This window comes from Nomascus leucogenys, chromosome 13, assembly GCF_006542625.1.
Source record: "Nomascus leucogenys isolate Asia chromosome 13, Asia_NLE_v1, whole genome shotgun sequence".
Classification (NCBI taxonomy): Eukaryota; Metazoa; Chordata; class Mammalia; order Primates; family Hylobatidae; genus Nomascus; species Nomascus leucogenys.
Genome location: NC_044393.1, coordinates 18,246,096 through 18,266,839, shown reverse-complemented (window position 1 = coordinate 18,266,839; position 20,744 = coordinate 18,246,096). Strand labels below are relative to the sequence as shown.

The 20,744-nt window shown below is 46.2% G+C and overlaps 1 protein-coding gene across 1 annotated transcript; it reads left to right on the top strand.

Moving 5' to 3' along the window:
* Nucleotides 1-14: 14 nt before the first annotated feature.
* On the top strand, nt 15-20,458 carry DNTTIP1 (deoxynucleotidyltransferase terminal interacting protein 1). Its single transcript, XM_030826286.1, has 13 exons — nt 15-181; nt 748-818; nt 1,995-2,091; nt 4,033-4,131; nt 9,683-9,751; nt 10,013-10,069; nt 10,611-10,669; nt 11,937-11,982; nt 13,745-13,803; nt 13,905-13,965; nt 18,181-18,252; nt 19,916-19,971; nt 20,088-20,458. The coding sequence occupies exons 1-13, from the start codon at nt 77-79 to the stop codon at nt 20,224-20,226; spliced, it is 990 nt and encodes a 329-aa protein (XP_030682146.1). The 5' UTR covers nt 15-76; the 3' UTR covers nt 20,227-20,458.
* Nucleotides 20,459-20,744: the final 286 nt, after the last annotated feature.

The window sequence follows — 20,744 nt, the reverse complement described above, 5'->3', positions numbered from 1 at the left end:
CGCGCTCCAGTGACGTCACGGCGCCACTTTCCGGCCGGTGACAGAGTCCAGCGGAGTTGTGGGGGCCGGGGGCGCCATGGGAGCCACTGGCGACGCCGAGCAGCCGCGGGGACCCAGCGGGGCCGAGCGGGGCGGCTTGGAGCTGGGGGATGCGGGCGCAGCGGGGCAGCTGGTTCTTACGGTGAGGGCGCCCCCGGTGAGGTCTGGGCTTGGGCCGGGCACGGCCTCCGGGCTCCTGGGACCCTGGCCCGCGGGCGAGAGAACGCGGCGGCTGGAGCTGCAGAGGGGGTTGGCGTTTTCGCAGCCCGACGACCTGGATTTAAATTCTGGTGCCGCCCTCCTAGCTAGGTGACGTGGGCCATCCCTGTCAACCCCCTGAGTCCCAGGATCCTCTTCTATAAAATGGAAATGATTAGTACCTGTCTCATAAAAGTTGTTGTGGGATGGGAAGATAAAGGCGGGTACAGTGCCCAGGACATCACCTGACACAGAGTTGACCCTCGGTAAACACTGCTTCCCTTCCTCCTGCGGTGCCAGAAGGCAGGGTCGGGACTTTTAAGGCAGGAAACTTCCTCAGTTCATCTTTGGTGGAGGAGGCCTTACAACTATTGTCGTCCCCCGATACCCCAAGATGATGAGAGATGGTGACGGATCTGAGAAGCAGGGATGTCCAGGTTTAACTTCATACCCACCCTCCACCTCCAGTGTCACAGGCCGCAGTGACATTTGTTCCCTTGGTCCCCACAGAACCCTTGGAACATAATGATAAAGCACCGGCAGGTGCAGCGGAGGGGCCGCCGCTCACAGATGACAACAAGGTAAGGCTGGCCCTGCATGGGACTTATATCCCAGCCACTGGCTTGCATGGCAGCTTTGGGATCCCCAGTGCACAAGGCTATGGAGATCTACAGCCGGTAGAAAGAGCACAGGACTGAGAAAGAGGAGACTCCGATTCTGTAACTCTGTGTGATCTTGAGCTAGTCAAGTCACTTCCTTCTCTGAACTCACGTACAAAATGGGGAAGGGCACAGGAGATGGGTTGTGGAATAAACAATACCTAAGATCCCTCACATTCACTGGCTCTGTGGTTGAGGGCTCTAAAGAGGTCAATTAGCATGGAGTTTAAGAGAACAGGCTCTGGAGTCAGACAACTGTGTTCTCATGCAGACTATGATGAGCCCCTGTTTTCTCAGCTATAAAGAGGGATTAATAGTATGCATGTCAGGGAAGGGAGAGAGCACAAGGTGGGCCTTTGGGATGCTGGTAGTGGTGAAATGGATGTTCACTATAATTACTCATTAAAGTGTATAGACTTTTCTGTATAAGTATTATATTTCATAAAAACACTTTGGGCCGGGCGCGGTGGCTCACGCCTGTAATCCCAGCACTTTGGGAGGCTGAGGTGGGCGGATCACCTGAGGTCGGACTTCAAGAACAGCCTGACCAACATGGAGAAACCCCGTCTCTACCAAAAATACAAAAAATTGGCCGGGCGCAGTGGCTCACGCCTGTAATCCTAGCACTTTGGGAGTCTGAGGCGGGCAGATCACCTGAGGTTGGGAGTTCGAGACCAGCCTGACCAAAATGGAGAAACCTGGTCTCTACTAAAAATACAAAAATTAGCTGGGCGTGGTGGTGCATACCTGTAATCCCAGCTACTCAGGAGGCTGAGGCAGGAGAATTGCTTGAACCCAGGAGGCGGAGGTTGCAGTGAGCCAAAACCACGCCACTGCACTCCAGCCCGGGCAACATAGTGAGACTCCGTCTCAAAAAAAAAAAAAAACAAAAAAAACTTTGAAAATAATACGCATTTCATAGAGTTATTATGAGAAAGTCATGCCTCTGTGATTTGCACAAAATCTGAGCACATAGCTAGTTTTCAATAAAAGCTGTCTAGTATTGTTGAAGAATTCTATGTCCATAATTGACTGGGGAGGCTGGGAAAGAATATATTTGGGACATGCCCCCTCACCCTGTCTCCCTCCTGAATGCAGTTTCACAGATCCTGCCATCTCCATGGATCTCCTCCGAGCTGTCCTGCAGCCTAGCATCAACGAGGAGATCCAGACTGTCTTCAACAAGTACATGAAGGTGAGAGGGACACAGGATAAAAAATAACAGGGGAGAGACTCATAAGGAGCCCAGTCTTTCCCTGCATCACCAGTCTGTCTCTTTCCTACACACAGATATCTAAAGCTTTCCTTTTTTGTTGTTGTTTTTTTTGTTTTGTTTTGTGTTTTTGAGACAGGGTCTCACTCTGTCACCCAGGCTGGAGTGTAGTGGCACAATATCGATTCACCACAACCTCCGCTTCCTGGGTTCCAGCGATTCTTGTGCCTCAGCCTCCCTAGCAGCTGGGATTACAGGTGCCCACCACCTTGCGTGGCTAATTTTTGTATTTTTAGTAGAGATGGGGTTTCACTGTTGGCCAGGCTGGTCTCGAACTCCTGACCTCAAATGATTTGCCTGCCTTGGCCTCCCAAAGTGCTGGGATTATAGGTGTGAGCCAGGGCACCTGGCCAGTTTTCGAATTTTTAATCCCCCAAGAATTTTATTCCCTCCTTGAGGGTAATTCAAATATCTTTTTTTTTTTAATCTGCCCTTGTCACTCACGTATTTTTTTTTTTGTTGACCTCTTGTAAGGATGAAGTGACTTAAATGTACTGTGCTGAGCACTGTGCTTAGGACATAACGAGTGTCCAATAGGCTGGGTGCAGTGGCTCACACTTGTAATCCCAGCACTTTGGGAGGCCGAGGCGGGCGGATCACGAGGTCAGGAGATCGAGACCATCCTGGCTAACACAGTGAAACCCCGTCTCTACTAAAAATACAAAAAAAAATTAGCCGGGCATGGTGGCGGGTGCCTGTAGTCCCAGCTACTCGGAGAGGCTGAGGCAGGAGAATGGCATGAACCCGGGAGGCGGAGCTTGCAGTGAGCCGAGATTGCGCCACTGCACTCCAGCCTGGGCGACAGAGCGAGACTCCGTCTCAAAAAAAAAAAAAGTGTCCAGTAAGTATTTTTATTAGTTGTTTAATAGTATCACCATTATTGGGGCCATGCACAGTGGCTCACACCTGCAACCCAAGCACTTTGGGAGGCTGAGGCAGGATCACTTGAGGCCAGGAGTTTGAGACCAGCCTGGGCAACATAGTGGGACCTCATCTGTACTAAAAAAAAAAAAATTTTTTTTTTTTTTTTTTTTTTGAGACAGAGTCTCACTCTGTCACCAGGCTGGAGTGCAGTGGCACGGTCTTGGCTCACTGCAACCTCCCCCTCCTGGGTTCAAGCAATTCTCTGCCCCAGCCTCCCAAGTAGCTGGGATTACAGGCATCCGCCACCACACCTGGCTAATTTTTTTTTTTTTTTTTTTTTTTGAGACAGAGTCTCGCTGTCGCCCAGGCTGGAGTGCAATGGCGCCATCTCGGCTCACTGCAGGCTCCGCCCCCTGGGGTTCACGCCATTCTCCTGCCTCAGCCTCCTGAGTAGCTGGGACTACCGGTGCCCGCCACCTCGCCCGGCTAATTTTTTTGTATTTTTAGTAGAGACGGGGTTTCACTGTGTTAGCCAGGATGGTCTTGATCTCCTGACCTCGTGATCCGCCCACCTCGGCCTCCCAAAGTGCTGGGATTACAGGCATGAGCCACCGCGCCCGGCCTACACCCGGCTAATTTTTTGTATTTTTAGTAGAGACGGGGTTTCACCGTGTTAGCCAGGATGGTCTCGAACTCGCCCACCTCGCCTCCCAAAGTGCTGGGATTACAGGCGTGAGCCACCGCACCCGGCCTGATTTTTGGCACTGTTTACACCTCAATCTGTAGGGCACCTCCACGATTATATCCTTAAGAGGGGGAATAAAGGGAGGAGGTTGAGCCTGAAATGTGAATCTAAATCTGGCTGATCCCAAAGCCTTGCTCATAATCACTTTTCCCTTCTGTATGAGGCTAGGATAAAAACTTATTTTATATTCAGTTTCCTTCAGGTTGATGCACATTAACAGGACTCTGACCTTGTCCTCTGTTGTGCTCCCCTAGTTCTTCCAGAAGGCAGCACTGAACGTGCGAGACAATGTTGGGGAAGAGGTGGACGCAGAGCAGCTGATCCAGGAAGCCTGTCGGAGCTGCCTGGAGCAGGTGAGACCAAAGGGGACAAGAGATGCAGGCACAAGGTTTAGCTCTCGAGCCTCTGATAAGAAATGTAATCTTAAGCCGGATGTGGTGGCTCACACATGTAATCCCAGGACTGTGGGAGGCCAAGGTGGGCAGATCACTCAAGGCCAGGAGTTTGAGACCAGCTTGGGCAACATGGCTAAACCCCATCTCTACAAACAATACAAAAATTAGCTGGGCATGATGGCGCACGCCTATAATCCTAGCTGCTTGGGAGCCATAGGCACAAGAATCTCTTGAACCCGGGAGACGGAGGTTACAGTGAGCCGAGATGGCACCACTACACTCCAGCCTGGGTGAAAGGGCAAGACTGTCTCAAAAACAAACAAAAAAAAGAAATGTGATCTTGTCATCAGTGGTATTTTGGGGAATGCCCAGCAAGCCACATATCGAGATAGGCTTGAGGCTGTTGCTGACAGGGAAGGGAAGGGAAGTAGCTACTATATGTCAGGTACCAGGGTAAATGCATTTTTTTTTTATGTCTCAGAAGAAACCATGTACAGAAGATATCTTTTAATTACTATTTTACAGATGAAGAAATTGTGGCTTAGCAAACTCATAGAAGCAGAGAGTAGAATCGCAGTAGCTGGAGGGGAGAAGTGGGGGGATGTTAATCAAAGGGTACAAACTTTCAGTTATACGACGAACAAGTTCTGGGCAATCTGATGTACAGCATGGTGACTATAGTTTATCTCTATTGTTTACTTGAAATTTGCTAAGACCGTAGATCTTAAGTGTCCACACACACAAAATGGTAGTGGTGTATGTGTTGATTGATTTCATTGTGGTGATCATTTCACTATGTATATGTATGTCAATTAATCACATTGTACACCTTGAATATATACCATTTGTGTTTATCTATTGTACATCAATAGAGCTAGAAAAAAATTTTTAAAAGCAAAGCAAAAAAAAAAAAAAAGAAAGAAATGGCTTAAGACACACAATAATTAGAATAGCTAAGATCTGTCTTACCCCTGTGGGTACTTGGTGGATCAAGTTATCACGGCCCCATTTGGTGTCATGGGGATGAGCATCCTGCTGCCTCCCTGCCTCTCTGGTGTGGTCAGGAGGCGTGACATCAGGTCTATAAATGACTGTTCCCAAGATAGTAGAGAACCTGTTTACATGTGTCAGCTGCTGTTAGTAGGAGGAATTGTTGCCATCACCATTTTATAGGGAGACATCAGGAAAGGTCGCCAATAGTCGCTGGCTCACTTTCTCACCTCCCATTCATTCTGTTCACTTTGTTTTCGCTTCAGTTCCCACTACTTCACTGGAACCCCTCTTGTCGGGGTCACTAGTAACTTCCGTGTTGTCAAACCCTCTGGTCCCTAACTCTCCTCAACCTACTCAGCTTCTCAGTGACATCTGTCACAGTGGATCATTTCGTGTTTCTTGGAATGCTCCTCTGTTGGCTCAAGTGCCTTGACTTTGCTCCAACCTCATTGCCTACTCTTCTCCCTCACCCCCTGCCTCTAACTTGGTGCCTTCCCAAGTTCAGTCCTCAAACCCCTTCTCTTTCATGGCTCACTGTTTTCTTAGGTGTTTTCATCTAGTCCTGAGGCTTGGAAGCCAATTCAGCTGCTCATAATTCACACATTTATATCTCAGTCCAGAGTTACATTCACCATTACCCAGTTCCATAGCAGCCAGCTTCTCACAGCAGCCAGACTGATCTCTTAAAGATGAATTAGATCATGTCGCTCCCCATTTTAAAAACCCTTCAGTGACTTTCTTGTTGCAGGGAGAATAAAGTCTTAATGCCTTACCATGATCCTGCTGGGAAAACTGGCTAGCCATATGTAGAAAGCCAAAACTGGATCCCTTCCTTACACCTTATACAAAAATTAATTCAAGATGGATTAAAGACTTAAATGTTAGACCTAAAACCATAAAAACCCTAGAAGAAAACCTAGGCAATACCATTCAGGACATAGGCATGGGCAAGGACTTCATGTCTAAAACACCAAAAGCAATGGCAACAAAAGCCAAAATTGACAAATGGGATCTAATTAAACTAAAGAGCTTCTGCACAGCAAAAGAAACTACCATCAGAGTAAACAGGCAACCTACAGAATGGGAGAAAAATTTTGAATCTATTCATCTGACAAAGGGCTAATACCCAGAATATACAATGAACTCAAACAAATTTACAAGAAAAAAACAACCCCATCAACAAGTGGGCAAAGGACATGAACAGACACTCCTCAAAAGAAGACATTTATGCAGCCAAAAGACACATGAAAAAATGCTCATCATCACTGGCCACCAGAGAAATGCAAATCAAAACCACAATGAGATACCATCTTACACCAGTTAGAATGGTGATCATTAAAAAGTCAGGAAACAACAGGTGCTGGAGAGGATGTGGAGAAATAGGAACACTTTTACACTGTTGGTGGGACTGTAAACTAGTTCAACCATTGTGGAAGTCAGTGTGGCGATTCCTCAGGGATCTAGAACTAGAAATACCATTTGACCCAGCCATCCCATTACTGGGTATATACCCAAAGGTATATAAATCATGCTGCTATAAAGACACATGCACGTGTATGTTTATTGCGGCAAAGACTTGGAACCAAGCCAAATGTCCAACAACGATAGACCGGATTAAGAAAATGTGGCACATATACACCATGGAATACTATGCAGCCATAAAAAAGGATGAGTTCATGTCCTTTGTAGGGACATGGATGAAGCTGGAAACCATCATTTTCAGCAAACTAACACAAGAACAGAAAACCAAACATTGCATGTTCTCACTCATAGGTGGGAATTCAACAGTGAGAATACATGGACACAGGAAGGGGAATATCAGACACCGGGGCCTGTTGTGGGGTGGGGGAAGGGGGGAGGGATAGCATTAGGAGATATACCTAATGTTAAATGACGAGTTACTGGGTGCAGCACACCAACATGCACATGTATACATATGTAACAAACCTGCACGTTGTGCACATGTACCCTAAAGCTTAAAGTGTAATAAAAAAATGCCTTACCATGACCCACGGAGCCCACCCTCGACTGGCTTCTGCCTGCTTCTTTAACTTCATTTCATCTCACCTCTTTTTTAATGACTATACTCTGGCCATTCTGAACTCCTTTCTGCTCCTCCAGCACAAGCTTAGGCCATTTCACTTGCTGTTCTTAGTACCTGAAGTACTCTCCCCTTAACCCTATAAAGCCGGCTCCTTCTTTTCTTCAGATCTTAGTTTAAATATCAGAGAGGTCTTCCCCTCACACTCCTACCTCTGCTAAAATCTTGAGCTTTACAAGAGTTGAGGCCAAATCTTGTTCACCACTGTATTCCCAGCCCTGGAATATGACTCTTAGTATGTGTACAGAGTTTGCTGAATTATTGAGTAAAGGAAGGAACAAACAAATGATAAATGAACAAACAAGCTTCCTGCTCTAATAGAACTTAACAGCCTACTTAAGCAGACAGGTATGAATTAGATTACCAACAAATGTATGCATAATTACACATTGAGACTTGATCACCCTTCAGTGAAAACGGACAAAGTTTGGAGGAGAAGAACATGAATCCAATTATGGATTAGCAGCTTTGAGCCATCCAAGCATAGACATGGGGCAGACTATATGGTATATAAGTCTAGAGCTAAGAGGATAACCTTTTGTCTACAGCTGAATTATGGAGTTACGGGTTATAGATATTAATTGAAGCTGTGAGGTGAGAGCAGATAGAATATGTAATGAGAGAGGATAGAGGGAAAAGAACCAGATTGAGGAGGAAAAGCCAGCAAAGAAGGCTAAGAAAGAATGGCCAGAGAAGTAGAAGGGCAAGTGTGGCCACAGGAGCCTGTAGAAAAGAGTGTTTCCAGAAGGGGGAGCCCTCAGCACTGTCAAATGCCGCCGGCAGAGGTCAGGTGAACCCAATTCTCCACCTGCTGCAAGGTTCCTGCTCATGCACCATCTCCCGTCTGCCCATTCCATCCTTTTCTTCCTCAAATGAGCCAGGTATTCCCACCTTTGAGCTTCTGCACTCCTCCCTGCTGCTGAAACACTTCTGCCCAGCTTTTTTTACAGCCTCCTTCACATCTCAACCTCAGAGGCCACCTTCTCACCAAGGTCTTCCCTGGCCATTCCCTCAAAGTAGCCCTCCCCCTCTGGTGGTTCTCTGTCACATCTGCCTGGGTTTTTTCTTTTTTTCTCACAGCATCTATCATGATCCACAGTTACCTTGTTTGTTTCTGTGCGTATTATCCAGATCACCCACAAACTATAAGCTCCACAAGAGCTTGTCCTAGTTACTGCTGTGTCCACAGCACTTAAGTCCTAGGTACTCAATATTTATTAAAAGAAAAACAGCAGGCCAGGCGCACTGGCTCACGCCGGTAATCCCAACACTTTGGAAGGCTGAGGTGGGCAGATCACGAGGTCAGAAGTTTGAGACTAGCCTGGCCAACATGATAAAACTCCATCTCTACTAAAAATACAAAAAAAAAAAAAAATTAGCTGGGTATGGTGGCATGCCTGTAATCCCAGCTACTCAGGAGGCAGAGGCAGGAGAACTGCTTGAACCTGGGAGGCAGAGATTGCAGTCAGCCAAGATCGCACCACTGTACTCCAGTCTGGGCAACAGAGCGAGATTCCATCTCAAAAAAAAAAAAAGAAAGAAAAACAGCAGCTTACTGAGGAATATGTGTTATACTAATGTATTTAGTTTGAAAAAACATATAGTATGTATTTACATGGGAAAAGCAAGGAAGAATTTACATTGAAACATTAACAGTAGTTTAATGAGATTCCAGGTTTTTCTTATTTTGCTTTTTTACATTTTTAAATTTTTTCAGCTATGATCATTCAAGTTTTTTTAAAAATAGATATCTGTTTCTATGCATATAAATATATATATATATGTGGCTGGGCGTGGTGGCTCATGCCTGTAATCGCAGCACTTTGGGAGGCCAAGGCAGGTGGATCACCTGAGGTTAAGAGTTCAAGACCAGCCTGGCCAACATGGTGAAACCCCGTTTCCAATAAAAATACAAAAATTAGCCGGGCGTGGTGGCACATACCTGTATTCCCAGCTACTCGGGAGGCTGAGGCAGGAGAATTGCTTGAACCCAGGAGGCGGAGGTTGCAGTGAGCTGAGATAGCACCATTGCACTCCAGCCTGGGCGACGAGAGTGAAACTCCATCTCCAGAAAAAAAATATATATATATATATATTTTTTTTGGAAGTGGGCAGATCACTTGAGGTCAGGAGTTCGAGACCAGCCTGTCCAACATGGTGAAATCCTATCTCTTCTAAAAATACAAAAATTAGATGGGTATGGTGGCGCACCCCTGTAGTCCCAGCTACTTTGGAGGCTGAGGCATGAGAATCACTTGAACCCAGGAGACGGAGGTTGCAGTGAGCCAAGATGGTGCTGCTGCACTCAGCCTGAGCAACAGAGCGAGACTCTGTCTCAAAAAAAAAAAGGAAGTAGGTAGGGTGTGCTTACCCACCAAAATAGTGACTGGTAACACTTGGTCTTTTTCCCTTCAGGCTAAACTGCTATTTTCAGATGGAGAAAAAGTAATACCCAGATTGACCCATGAGCTTCCAGGAATAAAGGTCAGAGTCACTGTGTTCTGGGGTATTGGAGCAGGAGGTCCTTCAGGCTGGGAGGCAAGTGAAATATGTGGGCCCAGGGAGGTTTCATGTACTTCCATTTGTAGGACCAGGTCCACAGAGCATCATGCTGGATGGGCTTCTTTGGCCTGGGTCAGAGTGGGGCTGGAGAGCTGTAGTCCAGGGCTCTGTCTTCTGCAACTCCAGAGGACCTGTAGCTCCCAGGCACTGGCCTTCCACTGATTCCCTTCCCTTTTCTTTTAGCGTGGCCGTCAGGCAGAAGAAGAATGTGCCCATCGAGGAAGCCCCCTTCCTAAAAAGGTAAACCATTTCCTTGTTTTGTTTTCTGGCTGAAAAAAGGCTTGTCAGGCCAAGTGTGGTGGCTCACACCTGTAATCCCAACACTTTGGGAGGTCAAGCGGGAAGGATCACTTGAGCTCAGGAGTTTTGAGACCAGTCTGGGTAACATAGTGAGACCCTGTCTCTAAAATAAAAAAAAAAATTAGGCAGGCATGCTGGCACATTTCTGTCATCCTAGCTACATGAGAGGCTGCAGTGGGAGGATCACTTGAGCCCAGGAGTTCAAGGCTGTAGTGAGCCATGATCATGCCACTGCACTCCAGGCTGAGTAACAGAGTCAGACCCTGTCTCTCAAAAAAGGCTTTTCACTCCACAAGGTACTGGGCTTCCTCAAAGCCCTTTTGAGCCTTCCTAGGCATGCGAGGCAATTTTTCTCCCTGTCCCTGTCAGACATAATTTGATCTCTTTGGAAAACCATCTCTGCCAAGTGACCCTGGACCTGCCAGTGGGGTATGGGGAGTAACCACAGGGTCAGACCTCTGACAGCTGTTTTTTGTGGCAGAGGAAAGGACGGCCTCCTGGACACATCCTGTCAAGCGACCGGGCAGCCGCCGGCATGGTGTGAGTAGGGACCAACAGTGTGGTGAGAGCATAGGGGAGCAGACAGAGAGAGGGGCCCTGAAGGAAAAGAGGCCAGGTTCTGTGCCTGTCAAAATCAGATCCATCAGCTTAAGTCATCGTGGAGGGGGATTACCCTGGTTTGAGGGGTGAGGAAGGAGGGTAGTGAGGAGGAAATTGTTTTACCCCCTGAACAGTTTGGCCCAGCTTGATTAAACTCCAAAAGTTTGTCATTGTTAGTATATATTGGATGCTTATGACTGGTCTAAATACGTTACATACTTTACCTTTTAATCTTTATAGCCACCCTCTAAAGAAGATATCATTAATTTTTCAGATAAAGAACAGACTCAGAATTACTTGCCTAATGTCATATAGTTAACATTGCCTCCAAGATGGTCATTTTCAAATATATATATTTTTTAAGACTTAACTTTTTTTTTAGAGCAGTTTTAGGTTCACAGCAAAATTGAGAGGAAGGTACAGATATATCCCATATACTCCCTGACCCTACACATGCACAGCCTCCCCCATTATCAACATCAGGCACCAGAGTGGTACATTTGTTACATTTGATGAGCCTACTTTGACTCGTCTTGATCCTCAGAGTGCAAGTTTCCATGAGGGTTCACTCTTGGTGTTGTACATAAACTTAGACAAATGCATAGTGACAGGCATCCACCATTCTAGTATCACACCGAGTGCTTCCAGTGCCCTAAAAATCCTCTGTGTTCTGCTTGTTCATCCCTCCTTCCCCCTCAACCCACCCCCAGCCCCACTTTTTAAAAAAATTCTGAAGCAGCAGAATCTCTTTCAAACAAAACTTTACATAGGAGCCCAGTATTTAAATCAAATAAAGCCACACTGGTCTGGTTCAGGGGCGTGGGGTTAGTTTGGAACAGCTGGCTTAGCAGATGGGATAGTATTAACTGTCATACCTTAGATGTGTCTCCTACACAAAACAGTTTTATTCCTCACAAACACAAGACAGGTAGAGCAGTTGCTGTTTTTGTCTCTTGACAGATGAGAAAACTGCCACTCAGAGGTTCTTGGAGTTGCTCATGCCACTATGTAAGAGCAGAGCTAGGCTAGAATGGCTTCTAGTCTAGTGCTTTTTTCCCTTTGTTCCTCCTCTAATGTGTCACCACAAAGGAGGATGTCCGGGGCTAAAGTGAGAGTGTGTGAGGAACTCCTACCACCACCAGCAAGCCAGCATTTAGTCCTAGGTCTCACCTTGGAGAATTCACCTTTATTCTTTCCTTCCAAGCAGATGGAAACCAAAATCCTGTGAACCAATTCGCCGAGAAGGCCCTAAGGTATGATTATGTGAGCATGGCAGAGATCACGATCCCAGGAGATAGTCCCACTATCTCTAGGACCCACCATGAGGGAAAGGGGCAGGGGGCGAAGGGTGCATGCACACCATTCCAGAGCCATCGCCCCCTCTCCACCTCCAGCCACACTGGCCTCAGAGAGGATCCTGTGTAGGAATTGGAGTTAGAGGCAAAACAGAGAGGGCTCGAGTCTTTGCTGAAGCCTTCTCCTTATAGGAGCTAGTGGTCACTAATACTGATTCAATACTTAGTATGTAATGGGCAGTGCCCTAAATCTTTTGTGTAGACTATCTCATTTAATCTTTATAACAAACTTATGAGATCAATTCTGTGAACCATTCTATAAATGAGGCATTTCCTTTTCTGCCAGCTTCCCTGTGGTCATAAATTATTTTATTCAGTTGTCTTATACACTTAATGCACTTAAGACTTGCCCAAAGTCACATAACTCGTAAGTAATCAAGCTGAGTCTCAAACCCAAGATCCGCTGACACCAGAGTCTGTGCTCTCAACCATTAGCCTCTGTTGCCTCCCTCTCTCTCCTGAGTTCTTCCTCAGCAGTGACTTATATAAATGGATGTTCCCCAGAATTCTCTCCTTGGCCCACTTCTCCATCTAAAGTAACTCTCTGGATAATCTAAATCATATACTCTTCTGGTTTCAGGGACCACCATGTTCTAAAACTCCCATACCTGTTTGTCCATCCCATGCCTCTCTTTCTACTTTAAAACTTGTGTATCTTACTATCTGCTTGACCACTCTGCTGGATGTTTCATAGGCATTTCAGACTCAGTATATCCAAACATGAAATTAGAATCTTTCCTCACAGCCCTTCTTTACATTCTTTATCTTAATCATCTTTGCCTCCTCCTCCTCTTCCTCACCTCCCTACATCCAGTCAAGTCCTGGACAATTCTTCCTCTTAAATATATTGCAGTTCCTACTTCCTTCTCTTCATCCTTACTGCTGCCCTAGCTCAGGCCCTTAGCAGCTTTCCAATGCTTTATCACAGCAGCCTCTAAACTGCTCTCCCTGCCTATAGTCTTGCCCCTTCAAATCCATTATCTACATTGTTAGAAAACTCAGCTATCTTTAAAGTAAATCTGACTCTCACTCCTTGTTTAGAGGCCTTCAGCGATTCTCCATTGCCTACAGAAGAAATAAAATACAGTCCCCTGAACATAACCTCCTAAGACCTCCAAGTCCTCTGTGTTTCTCTCTCTAGCCCCATCAGTTGCCACTCCCTAATTTATACTCTCTCTGTTAGCAGCACAGAATTACTAGTAGTTTCTCCAGCAGGCCAAGCTGCCTCTCACCTGTCTTTGCTCATGCTGCCCCCTGTCTGGAATGCCCTTGTTCCTGACCCCCTTTACCCCAACTTGTGCTCCTTTCAGAATTAACTTGGGAAATGCCTCTCTAAGGAAGCCTTCCTGGCTGTACCCTCCCCTCGGCAGCCCTTAGACCCGGCACTCACTTGTGTCATTGCCTCATCGCATAATGGTGTAATTATCTGTACATATGTTGGTGGCATCCTAGAAAACAGAGACTGTATCTTATTCATCTCTTTATCCCCAGTATCTAGCACAGACAGGGCCTAGCATATTGTGAGTACTCAGTGTCTTGGGTAAACTGTCGATTAAACAATAGACAAGGGAAGGGTTAGAAAAGGGCAGGGGGAGGAGTGTTTCTGTCCTACCCATCAGATTAAATTTCACCCTCACCAGCTTCTCTATTTTTTGCACAGTGGGACCCAGCTCGCCTGAATGAATCTACTACCTTTGTGTTGGGATCTCGAGCCAACAAGTAAGCTTAAGAGCTTTGGCACTGATTGAGGAAACAGCTCAGGAGTTCACTAGTAGGACTACACTTTCTGGAATCTTGACCACTTGGCTTTTACTTTTCAGAGCCCTGGGGATGGGGGGCACCAGAGGAAGAATCTACATCAAGCACCCACACCTCTTTAAGGTAGGTGACTGCTGGGAGGAAAGCAGGCCATTGCATTGGGAGTAGACTGGGAACTCCACTCAGCACAGAGAAGCTTAGAACAAACACTGATCTTGGAGTTGGGACATCTGGGTTCTAGTTGCGCCTCTGCCATTCACCTTTACCTTTCATGATTTACTCAACACCTCTGTGCCTCAGTAATAACAGCTACTTTGCCTGCATGTTGATTGGGCGCCAAACACAGTTTTAAATACCATACTTATATTATCTTAAAAAATAAGTTTTGCCATCCTTATTTCACAAATTTGAAACAATCAGAGGTTGAGAAAGGCTGAGTGACTTGCCCACAGTTATTCAGCTAGAAGTGGTGAGTCAGGATTCAAACCCAGGTCTGTCCTCACCAAAGCCTGAGCTCTTAACCACTACCATATTTGGTTGTCTGTAAATTAGAGTTTGGGCCAGACGTGTGAGCTCACGCTTGTAATCCTAGCACTTTGGGAGGCCAAGGCAGGCGGATCGCCTGAAGTCGGGAGTTCGAGACCAGCCTGACCAACATGGAGAAACCCTGTCTCTACTAAAAATACAAAATTAGCTAGGCATGGTGGCTCATGCCTATAATTCCAGCTACTCGGGAGGCTGAGGCAGGAGAATCGCTTGAACCCAGGAGGCGGAGGTTGTGGTGAGCCGAGATCACACTGCCCTCACATTTGCATTTTAAAATAACTCTGGGGCCGGGCACAGTGGCTCACGCCTGTAATCCCAGCACTTTGGGAGGCCGAGGCGGGCGGATCACCTGAAGTCGGGAGTTCGAGACCAGCCTGACCAACATGGAGAAACCCTGTCTCTACTAAAAATACAAAAATTATCTGGGCATGATGGTGCGTGCCTGTTATCTCAGCTATTAGGGAGGCTGAGGCTGGAGAATTGCTTAAACCCAGGAGGCGGAGGTTGCAGTGAGCCAAGATCGCACCATTGCACTCCAGCCTGGGCGACAGAGCAAAACTCCATCTCAAAAAAAAAAAAATAGAGTTTGGAGCAAGGCAGGGTCCTGTGCCTTTTCAAAGAGGGTACTCCTTTCCTGAGAGCAGCTATGTTTTGGTCCCCACTGTTTGAAGGAATAATGGAGGAAATCATAAACTCACTCACCCTCTTAGATGATTTTGTATTTTATCAGTTACGAGAGCATCGAAGTAGATTAGAAGAATAGCAGTGCATATGTGTTCCACGCATGGTTTTTTGCACTTATACGTAAGGCTTGGCACCTCTTACTAGAACTGCACAGCCCTGTGGGATCCCAGAATCACGGGCTTTCTCTACCACATTCTGTGCAAGTTTTCAAGTTCTTTGAAAGGCATACCTGCTCACGCTTCTTCTCCAGTCTGATATCCTCGAGTCCCAACACTTAAACAGTTTGCCCAGTGGCTCCTTCGTTTTCCGCTCTTAGTGTCGTCACTCTTGCTATTCCCATTACCCGGGTGGCCTTTCTCTCCCACCCTTATCTGCCTGACTGTTCTTTAAGATCCACCTCCTCCAAGAGCTTTGTTTGTATCACCCTCAAAATCAATATGCCCTTGGACCTACTTTGAATTCCCACTTCAGTGTGGTTTAAAGTATGGCTTCAGGCCTGGTTCCATTAGTTTACTAGCTGCATGAACTTGAACAAATGGCTCCACATTTCTTTTTCTTTTTTCTTTTTTTTAACTAGCTCAAGTCTGGGAATTGATCCACATTTCTGAGTCTGTTTTTGTCCTGTATAAAATGAGAATAGTGATAGACCAACCATTTTTTTTTTTCTGAGACGGAGTCTTGCTCTGTCACCCAGGCTGGAGTGCAGTGGCGCAATCTCAGCTCACCGCAACCTCCACCTCCCAGGTTCAAGCAATTCTCTGCCTCAGCCTCCTGAGTAGCTGGGATTACAGGTGCCCACCACCACACCCGGCTAATTTTTGTATTTTTAGTAGAGATGGGGTTTCACCATCTTGGCCAGGCTGGTCTCAAAACTCCTGACCTCGTGATCCACCCTCCTTGGCCTCCCAAAGTGCTGGGATTACCGACGTGAGCCACGGCGCCCAGCCCTAGATCAACCTTTTAAGGTTAACTAACAGAGACTATAGTAAAGCACTCAGCATAAGGCCTGGCACATAGTAAGGGCTCAATAAGTGTTAATCATTATTAGCATAGTTTCCCAATTCTAAAATCCACCATTTGTAATAAACTCCCAACCCACACTCTCATTACCAGTGGTTATTACTTCTCATTGTAATCTTTCCAGTCCAATAACTGGAAGGAAAATTCTTTTGTTGTTTCACTTTACAATTCTTTTTTTTTTTTTCTTTAAATGGGACAGAGTGTCCCTCTGTCACCCAGGCTGCAGTGCTGTAGCACGATCTCGGCACACTGCAACCTCCATCTCCCAGGTTCAAGCAATTCTTCTGATTCAGCCTCCCGAGTAGCTGGGATTACAGGCACCCACCACCACGCCCAGCTAATTTTTATATTTTTAGTAGAGATGAGTTTTCACCATGTTGGCCAGGCTGGTCTCGAACTCCTGACCTCAGATGATCCACAGCCTCAGCCTCCCAAAGTGCTGGGATTATAGACATGAGCCACTGCACCTGGCCCAACTTTACAATTCTCTATTAGTGATTATAAGTATCTTTTCAGTCATTTAGGATCTATTTGTATTTCTTCTGTAAGCTGCCTGTTATATCTTTTGCCCATTTTTCTGTCCTTCAGAAGGCATTATTCAAATTCTTTTCCTTTTTTAAACGTTTTGATTATAGAAATAATACATAAACCTATTCCCGTTGTAAAAAGATTCAGACGATACACAGGAGGTAGTAGAGAGCAAAACAGTTTCTCAGCCAGGTGCAGTGACTCATGCCTGTAATCCCAGCACTTTGGGAGCCCAAGGCGGGGCTACTAAAAGTACAAAATTTAGCCAGGCATGGTGGTGCACTCCTGTAGTCCTAGCTACTCTACTCGGGAGGCTGAGGCAGGAGAATTGCCTAAACCCAGGAGGCAGAGGTTGCAGTGAGCCGAGATCACACCACTGCACTCCAACCTGGGCGACAGAGCGATACTCCGTCTCAAAAAAATATATATCAGTTTCTCTTCACTCCTCGATTTTTTTTTTTTTTAAGGTGCTTAAATTCTGGTTTCTAGGCGCCCAACCTAGAAACCAGAATTTAAGCCTTATTTGGGCTGAGCACAGTGGCTCATACCTGTAATCCCAACACTTTGGGAGACTGAGTGGGTGGATCAGTTGAGGCCAGGAGTTCAAAACCAGCCTGACCAACATGGCAAAACCCCATCTCTACTAAAAATACAAAAATCAGCTAAGTGTGTTGGCACATGCCTGTAATCCCAGATACTCAAGGCTGAAGCAGAAGAATAGCTTGAACCCAGGAGGCAGAGGTTGCAGTGAGCCAAGATCATGCCACTGCACTCTAGCCTGAACAACAGAGTGAGACTTCATCTCAATAAATAAATAAACAGCCAGGCGCAGGGGTTCACGCCTATAATCCCAGCACTTTGGGAGCCCAAGGTGGGCAGATCACCTGAGGTCGGGAGTTCAAGGCCAGCCTGAACAACATGGAGAAACCCCGTCTCTACTAAAAATACAAAATTAGCCGGGCGTGGTGGCGCATGCCTGTAGTGCCAGCTACTTGGGAGGCTGAAGCAGGAGAATCACTTGAACCCAGGAGGTGGAGGTTGCGATGAACCAAGATCATGCCATTGCACTCCAGTCTGGGCAACAAGAGTGAAACTCCGTCTCAATCAATCAATAAACCAACCAACCTTATTTGTAACTCCAAAACCGAGTTCTTAACCATGATGCTATTATGCGTCCGACAGTACATGAGGTGTCCTGATTTTTGTTTTATTATGGTCATCATAATAATTACAGACGTTATAAGTCACCTCCGATCATTTTTTAAAAGAGGAAGCTCTAAAATAATAGTTATCAGTCCCACCAGTTGCCCGGGGTGCTTTGTTTTGAGAAGGGGGTGGAGATTGGGAGTATACTAAGTCTCTGGGAATTGGGTCCCATGGTCTGCCCTTTGGGCTTGGCTCAGCTTTCTCTGAAGAGATTAGCGAGCCCTCTAAATCCACCACGCTAGGAGACAAGGACTTTTGGTAAGAACTGCTCAACTGGCCAAGAGTATGCTTTGGGACCAAATGAGAATAGCCCCTTACCCGAGGCTAATTCTCTTACAACTTCATCCCTTACAGTATGCAGCTGACCCCCAGGACAAGCACTGGCTGGCTGAGCAGCATCACATGCGGGCAACAGGGGGCAAGATGGTAAGCACTATTCATTTGTGCCACTACCAGTGACCCACCCCACCTGGGAACCAGGATTTTGGCTGTGGGTGACAGCCTACCTCCAAATCTGACTCCCAAAGCCTGACCAATGTGTGAGAAGAGAGACTTATAAGGCCTATTTCTTCATGCCCAAAAGCAAATTGTAATCTTCAGGTTCCCTTCCCTATCCCTAGGTCTCCCTTCCGCCCCCTCACACTTTCACCTCATGCCTCCAAGATCACATATTTGGATATTATTAGCTGTCCATGGGAATAGCAGTTATAAGACACACAGTACTACTTTTCCCCACTGCTGCACCCACTGATAGATTTCACTCATTGATCACTCTTCCACCAGACACAGCTATAGAATCTTTTCTCAACACGGTACTCGAGGCAGCAACCCTTGTCAGTAGGAGTTAGCAATGAAATGTGTTTGCATACCTGGCAGCCCCTTCCAGATTTACCTCTACTTAAAGAGTTCTCAGATCATATGAAACAGCAACCTTAGGAAAATCATCATTGCATGTGTTCAAAAACTATTGCTGAGGGCTTTGTCCATCACACACAATGTCCCCCACCTGAGGACTCACTCACTCCCACCACAGGTACTGCTCCTTTTAGAATCTAAGTGCCTTACAAACTGATATGCCATCTCCTTTCTGGAGAAAGGAGTATAGTATTTTATTTTACTACTCTATTTATGCCTATGCTTTACTTCAAAAAAGATTTCAGGTAAGCTCCATGTACATAAAATGCAACATTACATAAATAAGAAATAGATGGTAGGGGATGGGGGCAGGACCTAAAATTAAGCCACCAGTAAAACTAGTTCTTGAAAACAAAAAAAAAGTGTTTTTTATATTGCTGACCTGGGAGACCTGTGCACTTCTACAGATGTTGGCAAATTCAGCTGTAGGCCCCACTCATGGACACCTGATCTGTTATGGTTCATAGTGCCCATAAGATGTAGACAAATTACTCAAGGAATACACAATTATTCCTGACCCTAACATTAGAAAGTCTCCCACAGAAGACCTATGTGTTAAGTTCACAAAAGGGCCCTCACCCACTGTAGACCGAGGCATTGTGACAAAGCATTTCTACAGGCCCCAGTACAATACAGGCCAATTACTAGACAGCAGAGCAGTTTATCATGTTTTCCATTTTGCCACAAAGTTCAAAACCAAGTTATCTTTGTCCTCAGAGGGAGCACATGGTTTCCTCTTCCTGATTTCCTGTTTCCATGTATATTTTGCTGGCTTTCTTGCCATTTTGTTATAACCCACCTTGGGTCCTTTCGTACACTTGATCTTAACCAAAAGGCGTAGGAGCAATGGTGGATCCCTTTTATTTATTTATTTATTTATTTTTAATTTTCACCACACCATTCAAGAGAGAAATGGGTCCTTTTTTAAAAGAGAAGGCTATAAATAAGTCACCAGTCCCTACTCTCCCATCCATGAAGCATCTACTTTAGTAAAAGATTATCTCAAGGAACCATTCCCATCCCTCCCCACTTACTCTTCCGTACTAAATTGTAAACCGCATACCCCGCTTCCACCTAGTAGCAGGCCTTACATTAAGCAGATGTTTAATCAAGTGTTACTGAGTTGGAGTGAAATGAATCAGGCAATGACCACTCTCCCTTGCTCCTGCCTCAGGCCTACCTCCTCATCGAGGAGGACATCCGGGACCTTGCGGCCAGTGATGACTACAGGTAAAACCAGTGGGTCTCCTGCCCCTTCTCCTCTCCCTTCCTCAAAGTAGCCCCTAGAATGAGGCAGGGCCTACATACTCACTTCCCCCAACTTCTCTCTTCAATGTCTGTTCCAGAGGATGCCTGGATCTGAAGCTAGAGGAATTGAAATCCTTTGTCCTACCCTCCTGGATGGTGGAGAAGATGAGAAAGTATATGGAGACACTACGGACAGAGAATGAGCATCGTGCTGTTGAAGCACCTCCACAGACCTGAGGCCGGGTCCCCTGGCCACACTTGGCAGCCCTCCCCCAAAGCCCTCTTCCTCACATGGCTGAGGCCACCGCTGGGACTGCTCCTAGATGGATCTCAGCGGCATTAAGCTGTGCCTGAGCGAGTTTGTAGTGACTTACTGCACAGCACCCCCAGACTAGCATGTGATTCTATATTTGTAAAGTTATTGGGATAAGAAACAATTAAACAGTTTGTAATAAACACAGATGGTGAACCTGCTGTGCCCTCTACCTTGCGGGAGTTGACAGAACATCAAGGGCTCTAGAAGTGGGTGTAGGAAAAAAGGACGAGATAACCCTCACCCATAACAGTATAGAGCCAGGCTTGATGAGACCAACCTGGGAGCACCATGTACCTTGCCCGTCTTCCCTTTGCCTTTTTGTAGTTTCCTTACCCAGCTAATGTAAGGACATGGCAGAATGCAATGGAGTTTGATGACAGGTCATAGGAAAAATAGAGTTGGCTTTTATTGCTCCCATTTTACAGGTTAAGATACTAAA